Consider the following 9,959-nt stretch of genomic DNA (forward strand, 5'->3'; position numbering starts at 1 on the left):
TACCGTGTGTAGCCAGCAGCCAGCGTGAGCGGCCAGCAGCCGCAGTGAGCGGCCGTCCAGAAGCCGGCAACTGGTCTGCCTCGCCCGGGAAGAGCGCAATGATGGTGCCAACTTGGGCCAGTGAAGCAACGTCCTCCACAACTAGACTGAAGACCAAAATGACAGCGAGTTGTCTGTTCCCTCTCCCCCAATTCCCCAGCGCTGTTCCCATCCCCCCAATTCCCCAATAAAAATCTTAAAAAAAAAAAAGTAAACACACAAAGTGTGCCAATGGTTGAACGATTCATGTTATAAGAACGAGCGACGTCTACCATCTTTTCACCTCAGTCCAATCTCTCAATTATTTTCACTTTTGTTTCCATGGTTATTGCTTTGCGCTTCCTAGCAGTCCCCTCCACATCACCACTGCTTTTCCTCTTGCTTCAGGACATCCTGGGCTTTGATTGAGCACTGTACTACTGTACAATATCACACTGTAGAGTAAGCACACAGCAGCACAACTGTGACAATGTCCGGCAGACACGTGAGCTACTTCCGTGACTTGTTCACACCTACGAATGTTCATAATGCGAGGTCTGTTCGTATATGTGAAAGTTCGCAACTCGAATGTTTGTAAGTCAGGGACTTACTGTAGTCAATAATATTGTAATAACTATGTATGGTATCAGGTGGGTATTAGACTTATCAGAGAGAATGGCTTCATAAGTTATATAAGTGTCTAATCACTATGCTGTATACCTAAAACTAATATAATATTGAATGTCAACTGTAATTGAAAACAATTTTTTAAATTAAAAAAACAAAACAAAACAGGTTTAAGGCATAGGTTGCCTCAGTAGTTAGGGATTGAACTGCATGAAAGCCCCAGGGGAGAAATTAAGCTAATGATTGTCAGATTGTAAGATTTTAGCTAAGAAGAGCAAAGGATGATTTTGTTGCAGTATTGGAAATGTGACTGTCTTGTCATCAAAAGGACACAGACTACAATGTCACCAATACTAGATAAAATGTCATATATCACACACGCATCATCAGGACACATTCAAAATTAGGGAAGGGGGGTACAAAACGTCTTTGCAATTAGACCACCACCAAAGTGACCTTGCCTTGTAATTCTTGGGCAAATGAACTTTAAGGTAGCTGAGTTTTGATCATTGGGTTTTAACTATAGTAGTGAAGCCTGTATGTTTGTAATTTATTTCAATATCAACTGTTTTCTTTGCTTTGTACCTATAGCATCTTGAGAAACTTGGTTTTCCCGACTGAAGACACAGGCACTTGCTGTCCCCTCTTAATCTTTTTTATAGTATGATTTATTCTTTATTGCAGCAGATAACTGAGAATGAACTGAGAAAAGGTAAATCAAGAAAAGAGAATTTTTAGGGTGGCAATAACAACTGAATAGGTTGTTGTAGATAAAACTAGTTGGTCTCAACATATGGAGACCATATATCACTGATCCTGTAACTTGCTAATGCTAGGTCGTTGTGACTTTCCATCATCTACTTCATTTACTTACTCTACCCCCTTGAATTTATATTGCCCAAGTAGTTTAATATTCAAGTGAATCTTCCCTTTCATGTAAGAGTCAAAAAGCAGATCACATCTTGAGCTAAGAGTCAAGTTCGATGCTTTAATTTCCAGTGGTTTCTCCCTATGCGTTTCACTTCCTTAGTCAAATTAACTGTCAAACATTGCTTGTAATGAACCTGGCTAGAAATTTTTAATTTCTTAGGGGAAAATTTGACTTGATATTCTTGTCCCTTATGAAACTACTTTTGTTTCCAGGCATATACCACATTAAAGCAATGTAAAAAATTAAAGAATTGACAAATTACTGATGTAATTGCATCTTATAATATTCAGCTAACAAATATTACTGTAAAATCCTATGCTCAATAATTCATTGCCAAGAAACACTGGCTCAGAAGTCCTACTTACAAAAATAAAGATCCTAAAATAGTAATAGCAGTAACAATATTAACTAATATAATGCCACTCAGCAATTTACAAAATATTCACCCATACTCTCTTATTTTTTAACACCGTAAATACTTTTTTATATGCGATCAGGTCCATTTCACTTTAGAAATTTCTCCTGTAAAGTTGTTTCAACTCTTCATCAAGAAAGCAGCAGTTTTTATAAACATTGTATTTCATGGGAAAATAATGCATATCACAGAAAACTGTCCACTGCCTTGCTTTTTCTAATTTCTCTTGTACACTGACTGTTCAAAGCTATTTCAGGCTAAATGAAAATCATTTCTCTTTGTATGATCATTTTCTTCTTTTTTTTTGTAAGATTTTATTGGGGAGTTAGGGGATGGGAATAGCATTGGGGAATCAGGGTAGGGGAACAGACAAGTTGCTGTCCTTTTGTTCTTCAGTCTAGTTGTGGAGGACATTGCCTCACTGGCCCATGTTGGTATTATCATTGCACTCTTTCCGGGTGAGGCAGCTGCTCGCTAGCCATTGGACGGCTCACGGCAGCTCACGGCAGCTCACGGCAGCTCATGCTCGGTGCCGGCCAGCCCCACTGCAGCCTATGCTGTCGCCGGTGACTCATGGCAGCCCAGTTCCAGGTCGAGCTGTTGTTCACTATCTTAGCTGTAGAGGGCAGTGTCACTGGCCCTCACATGTGGGATCTGAACTGGGGTCCTGCTGCTCAGAGCTGGCGTTTCAAGCCAGTTCTTAACCAATGTGCCACTCGGCTGGCCCCATTTTCCTTTTCTTTTCTTAGATTTCCTTATCGTTTGGCCTTACGGCCGGCTCTTATACTCGCTGAGCCTATATCCCCTTAATGTCCCTGTTTTTAGGGCAGAGCAGAGCTGAAGGAGAGTGGCATTTACTGAGAAAGTTAACGTAATTAGGTTTTCTTTACCACTAGAAAACTCCTCAAGGTGATTTAAACAACTTGGTGCCTCAGAGAATCGCAATTTTCCGGTTCCCAAACACATAGCTTTCTTTGCTTTCTGATTCAAGGTAAGTCACAGATGCCCAATAGCTGCCAATTGCCTCCCAGAAGGCCGCCTCAGTCAAGTTCAAAAGGAGTGATGGGCACAGAAGAAAAACAAACAAACAAACATCTGCCCAATTATAAAGTTCTTCTGGAGAAAAAGCTCTTGATTATTTTTTATAATCATGTTACAGGAGCTTAGCAGCACTTTTACAAGGCAGCTATGGGAATTGTTTCTCACCACCTATATATTCTGTCCTCCCTGGTTTCTGTTTTCTTCTGCCCACGTCACTTCTTATGGCTGTTTGCCAATGACACCAACTCTTGTTAAGGTGGGGCTGAGAAACCGAAATTGCTTCATATACAGCTTTGGCCCTTTGGGCTCTCTCTATCCCCCAGGGAGGCTTGGACTGGAAAACAGCTTCCTACCAGGCTGTTAGGTGTGACTATTGCACTTCTCTCCCTGTTCTCAGGGTGTGATTTGAGATTGTTAAAACCAAAAAATCAGTTTGGCTTTAGCAGGCACTGACTATATTTTCTGTTCAGAAAACCTATTGAACACTCGCTTTTGTGCTGTGCTGTGCTCAGCCAATAATATGAGAACTTATTTATTGTACTATCCGTCCTTCCTTTCTCGAAAATCTCAGTTGTCAGCGTGATTTATTTCTACTGGATGAGAATGGTGGGTCAGAGTTACACTCACACACTAAACAGCATACAAGCAGTGTCCCTTACTCTCAGAAATGGGCTTGTTTGACTGAGTACAGAGATTCTAATGCTAAATGAAGCCAAGTTGTCTGGTAGGCATTGCTCCATCTTATTCCTTTGCACTTGGCAGGATCTCAATTACCTCCTCAATTACCTAAAGACTCTTCATTCTTTCCAATGTAACCCCAAGATATACTCCATAGAATCACCTGGGGCCAGTCCTTCTTGGTTCTCTGTGTAAGGAGGGCTTTAAGGAAAGGCTGCCTGCCTAAAAAACTGCGATTTTTGACATAGGCCTCAGGGGTCTTAGCTATGGCTGGCTCCAGGTTCCAATCATGTGTTCGTTCCCCTGCCCTTCAGCTCTGATGGTCAAGGAAAAACATGACATAGTGGAAAAAAACCACTGAGATGGGGAGTCAGAAAAACCTGGCTTTGAGTCCCACTTCTTGCAGTTTTATTAGCTGTGACTTTGGGCAAATCATCCATGTAGGTGAAGGAGTGTGAAGCCAGGTGTGCAGACAAGGGGGAAAGAGTCCCCAAACCAAAGGTCTGCCATGGAGAAGAATGGAACACACGTGGCACACATGGGCCATCCCTGGGCTTTTGAAATACTTACTTGAAGATAGTATATATATAAAGCAAGAGATGTGAAACTAATTTTTTAAGCCAAGTTGTATTCAAATGCTACTATCGGTTTTTTTCAGTTTCATTATTACTGATGGGTTATTAGAAATGAAAGGAGAAATGTGCCTCTACCTTCTGCATTCAAACCGAATTCTCTTGTATGTTGTTGGTAGCATTGTCAGTGGCCCTCTGGAGATAAAACCCATCTTTGTTCTCTATGCTAAGTGAATGAAGGTGGGCTGAAGAGCACAGATTTTAGACAAAACGGGAAGAAGCCATGAGCTGGCAGGCCCAAGACAGAGATGGCCCAGGAAGCAAGAGATAGGGCCTTAGCGCGTTTCTCACATCATTCCAGGTAGGCAGCCACTTGCTTTGCCTAGGCATGGGGCCAGCTCTGGCAGGAGGTTGGGTTAAGGCCATTTGCATGTCTGTTTTTAGGACATTAAGTTGTGTCAACCCATACAGAATGAAGAAGAGATCAATGCAATCATGAAGAGAACTTCATTTAGGAGGAAGAGGAGGAGGGGGAAGAGGTGGAAGGGGAAGAAGACAAATTACTTGCTTTCAATGAAGTACAATTTTTATTTTCTGTAAAGTGTGACAAAGACATTTTTAGAAAAAATACTTTAGGGTTTTGGTGGAGGGTTGAGAGTTTCCCTGGAGTGGTTCAAGGAATAATAACAAGAACAGAAGCACATATCAGCTACATTGCAAACATAATCCTGGGTAGGGTCATGTATGTGTTATGTCACTTAACCCCACATGCTCTATGAAATGGAGCTGGAGATGTCATGTGCATGACCCAATTTCTCAAGGCCGATAACTGGCAAAGCCTAGCCTTAGAATCGGAGGCTGTGATTCGAGTATGTGGAAAGACCAAAAAATTTTAAACAGTGCTGGCAACTCTGTGTTGAAACTCTTCTATAAATAGTTCCTTGATTATTTCTAACTCCCATTGACTTGGTACAAATGCAAGCTATTCAGCAGTGTGATACACATGGATGTTTCCTTTTCAAAATATTGCACAAATACATGATTTCCTCTATCTGGCTCCCATGTAGGAGAAGTAGGAAAAGAGCAGGGTAATAGGAATTTACCTCTAAGCTATAAAGCCTTCCTATCCTTTCCGTAATCACCAGGAGGAACTCCTCGTTACTAAGGACACCACAACAGACTCCATTAGATTCAAGTACAACACTTTGGTTGCGGGGCTAGAGAATGTCAAAAAAGCAAAGGAAAATATTATCATTGTTGAAATCATTTGATGTCTATGAGTAATAAAGCGCATGTTGGAAAACTGAAGTTTTAGAAATATTCAAAGGACTTGGTTAGAACTATGAATCAAAAGCACAGAATAGTTCCACCTGAAGAAAAGAGAAAAAAAAAGACAAAGATGTTAAACTATTGTAAAATGTATCTGAATAACCAAAAGGACCCAACAGAAACCTTAAGCAACCACTCTAGGTCCTTTATTCAATTTTTAAAATTTAAATTTCCCCTCCCTTTGCCCTTATAGCTAAATAATAAAGCTTATACCTTTTGAGTCATGTTATCCTTGAATTCTAAGGGACCTACAGGTCTTCTCGGCTTTCTTATCTAACATCTCACAAGTACCAGGATTATCCTTAAAGAATCCCTGACAAACTGTACCCACCTTAGAAACTACGAGGGCTGAGGTGTCCATTCATGCATGTACCGTGCCTCTCAGGGGCTGGAGCAAGCCAGAGGTAGATAGACTTGGGGCTAAGCCAGACCTCCCGTTACCCCTTGACCGATGTCCCAGAGGTTACAATGGGCCTGCCTGAAGATGTTCACCCCATCCGTCCCTGCTTGACCTCTCCCAGAGCGGGAGGCCTTTGCCAGGACCCATCCCACCTTGTTATGTGTGGTGCAGCTCTGATCATTGGGGATTGCTTCCTTGTGCTGTGCCAAAATCTGCTTTCTTGTGTTTTCTACCTGTTGTTCGCCATGGCATCTCTAGAACAGTGCTGTTTGACTTAACTTCCTCTCTCGTGGAACAGTCTCTTAGGTAACTGAAGTCAACTGTCACGACTCCCCTGCATACTGCCTTCTCCAAACTAAATAGCCTCAATTTCTTTCTCAGATCATAAGGCAAATATACAACTATTATAACAATAATAAGAGTCAGAACATATAATCACCATAAGAGAATGGCAAAAAGGTGGTTTGGAAATTAGAATATGTTTTAAGTGAGCTAATTTTTTTTTAATTTAAGATCTGAAATATTTAACTGATACAGAGAAGCACCATCTTTTTACTGAGTTCCTGCACTCTATCCATCAAGTCATCCTATCAAAACAAAAAGGTAGCTTGATAAGACTTTTTCTTAGTGACACCATGCCAGCAACTTGTGATCATCTATCATCTCTCACCAAGTTGCCTTTATTTGTTTGCTTTTGTTTCTTTACTATCAATGCCGACTTTGAAAAAAGTTTCCAGAAAAGTACTTGTCGGCATATGAACAGTTGTGACATGACTACAAAATTTGAATACCATCTATGAAGAATTAAAGAAGGAGGGAATGAAAGAGAAGACAATGTGATGACAGAAGCAGAGACTGGAGTGATGTGCTTTGCAGATGAAGGAGGGGCCACCAGCCAAGGATTCCAGGCAGCCACTAGAAGAGTTTAGACCAGGCAGCAGCAGAGCACGTTGGTTCTTCCCTCCTCTGGACAAGCATCTGGCCAGCCTCTGCCTCACACTGGGCCCAGGGTCGTGGGCCTGCCATGCCCCGCAGCATCGTCCCTAGCTGGAGGGACAAACTCTGCTCAAGATGCGAAGAAGCATAGTGCCTATGTTGACCTTGGGTCCAATTAGCACTTTCCAATCTTACGTTGTTAGAGATAAATTTCATATTTTGATCCCCCCCACCAAAAGAAAATGAATGAAAGGAGGGATAATGTAAGAAAACTAAATCTTTAGTTTTTCTTCTTCCCAATATTTTATTAGTAAAAATTCCAAACATACAAAAAAGTTGAAATAATTTCATTGTAAACAGCCCTATACTTAATAACAGGATACTGAAATTAAGTTGTTTTGTTTTTTGTTTTTTTTTTAAGCTGAGCCATCCTGCCACCAGTTGGCAGCTCAGCAGAAGCTCAGCTCAGGCCGGACTCGAACCGCTGTTGCTCAGAGCGCGCACTTTTGAGCGAGCTCATAACCAACTGAGCCACTCGGCCGACCCTGAAATTAACATTTTGCTATCATCGATTTATCAAGTATCTCTCAGTATCCATCAACCTGTCTTACCTTTCTGCACATATCAGTGTACGTTGCATTCATCAGTACCCCTAGCCCCTAACACTTCAGCAAGCATATCATTATCAGTTCTTTTCTGACACTTTTAATTAGTCCTCTCTTCTGAAGCCCTGTTGCTAATCTTTTCTTCATTCCCGCCACTGTCTCAATTTTTTTACTCCTGCACCTTTCCTCCCACTCTCTGCCCCCGAAGTTCTAAGTGGTAAGAGGAAAGCAAGAAACATCTGAGCATGGTGTCGCCTTGAAGTAACACCAGGAAAGGTCACTGATGACCACCCAAGGCCTCGCAGCTGTCGCTATCACAGGCTGGACGGACGAGGTCCTCATGAACGAGCTGACGCAAACTAGTTTACAAGAGAGGGAGGCACAGCGTAGCATGTCAACTTAATAATGTACTATGAGAAACGCAGCGATCAAACACCCAGGCACGTGCATTTCTTGATCAGCTCAGTCTCTCCCTGAACTAAGCTCCGCGACGAGGCCAACTTGGGAAGGGTTTTGGTGAATAGCGACTCAGAGGAGGGAATTAGAAGGTCTTAGTGGCATGAAGCAGAAACCTTATCAGAGTTGATGTTTCACCAGCTGGCCAGCACAGTGCCTGGCAGACATCAAAGGGGTGCTTCATAATTAGTACGATGACTAAATAATGAGCACGTGAATACTACCTACCGCTGTGGTAGAGCTGCCACACAAGCCAGGCATTCGTCTTATGGCTCAGGGACCTCTTACCCAGAATGCGCTGGGTGAGCCCTTGACTACCATTCTCCTCTGAATAATGCATTCTCTTTTAGCTGTATGGATGTCATTAATTACACTTTCTGTGAAGTCCTAATCTTCCCACTTTGGTATGGATGACAATCGTCTTTCAAATGGGAAGTCTGTGTCTATCTAATCCCATCTTTGATACACTGATTTTACTGGCTTTACTCTTATAAAAAGGGAGTGATTCCCTACTGCCGAACTGTACTCCTTTCAAAGATCAGGGGATACCATCTTCCATGATGAGTGAAAACCATTCTTTTCCCTATCTTGAGATTTCTGTCTGATAGAAAATGTTAGTGATTTATTTTCTGGGCTTCCTAATTACCAGCCCACCAAGACTTGGCAAGGCAAGCTCTTTAGTGGGACGGCAGCCACATACCAGTGCAAATGCCGCACTTTTCACAACAGACAGCTTCTCCACAGTTGCAGATAAATCCAATTTTGACAAACCAAATTCATTTTGAAATCCATAAAAGAAGCCTTCTAGCTGTAAAGTCTCAAGGTGAATCCTTCGGTTACGTAACAATGTTACATACACTTAATGTAGTTCTTTCAAAGTTTGAGATGTCTTAAATCAGATTATTTTATAGCAAGGAATTCCTGTCCTCTGTTGCTTGAAAACTGTTCCTACCCCTGGCCGCTTTCCCTATAGAGATACCATAGTAAATATCTGTAAACCGCAGCATTCTATGTAGCACCACACCCTTTAGAATTAATTTGAATGCAAGCCATTATGGGGTGAGGGTGAAAAATGACGCAGAATCAAGGCTCTAACTATTTCGTGAGTCTACCTACAGATTGGGGAGAAAAACAGATATTTTTAGGCATTGGTACCCCAGTGGTAAAAGGCCAACTGCCAGTGAGAGTTTTTCTCTAATTGCCTCTTTGATAAGCAACCAAAACACAGGGTTCAGATCCAGATAAAAACCCTTGGAGAGGGTAAAAGATACTGTGGTGCAGAGAGTGGGTTTGGATTGTTAGGGATTCAAATGCTCTGACAGGAGCACATGCACTCAGCTTCACAGACTTTAGACAGAACTTAATCCAGATAAATGGAGCGTTTCATCTAAGCTGGGCTTCAAAGACCATGTTTGTTCAGACATCATTAGACTTTTTATTCCTTTGATGCATCCGTCTCTACTGATAGAAACTCTTTTTTTTTTTTTCAAGAAACTAAAGCACAAAAGGAAACTGAAAAAGCTACAAACTGATTTGGCAACAGCGAAGCAAGAGGCTGCCATCACAGTCCTGGAACTCAAGGAGAAGATAAAGGCTCTATGTGAAGGAAAGCCAGCCCCTAGAGGTCAGTATTACCACGTGACAGTCATACTGGCCTATGGTCCTGGGTGATGCATATAGTTTTATTGGCACCAAAGCAAAAAGCAAGGCCGCGGTGCCAAGCAGAATACTGGCCCAGCAGCATGCTGACCTGGCCTGACCTCCATTCTGCATGAATGGAGACAGCACACGAGCTATTAACACTAGGCTGGGTTCACTTTCACTGTAAGAGAGGCAGAGAATGAATGAATAAATGGCCCTTTAAAGGAGGTCTCTGAAGCTAAAGAGTTGGACTGAAATAGATCTGATAAGCGTCCTTGCACAAGCTGGGTGGCAGTGAGGAAAGGGCAGG

At 42.0% G+C, this 9,959-nt stretch overlaps 1 protein-coding gene across 1 annotated transcript in view; it reads left to right on the top strand.

Annotated features, from left to right (window-relative positions):
• The window catches only part of CCDC192 (coiled-coil domain containing 192), a 223,253-nt gene that overhangs the window by 144,720 nt on the left and 68,574 nt on the right, over window positions 1-9,959 (top strand). Inside the window, 1 exon segment of the mRNA XM_019635319.1 lies at window positions 9,500-9,632. Within this exon segment, the coding sequence (XP_019490864.1) occupies window positions 9,500-9,632 (133 nt within the window).

The sequence above is a fragment of the Hipposideros armiger genome, unplaced genomic scaffold (assembly GCF_001890085.2).
Source record: "Hipposideros armiger isolate ML-2016 unplaced genomic scaffold, ASM189008v1 scaffold_21, whole genome shotgun sequence".
NCBI classification, from domain to species: domain Eukaryota; kingdom Metazoa; phylum Chordata; class Mammalia; order Chiroptera; family Hipposideridae; genus Hipposideros; species Hipposideros armiger.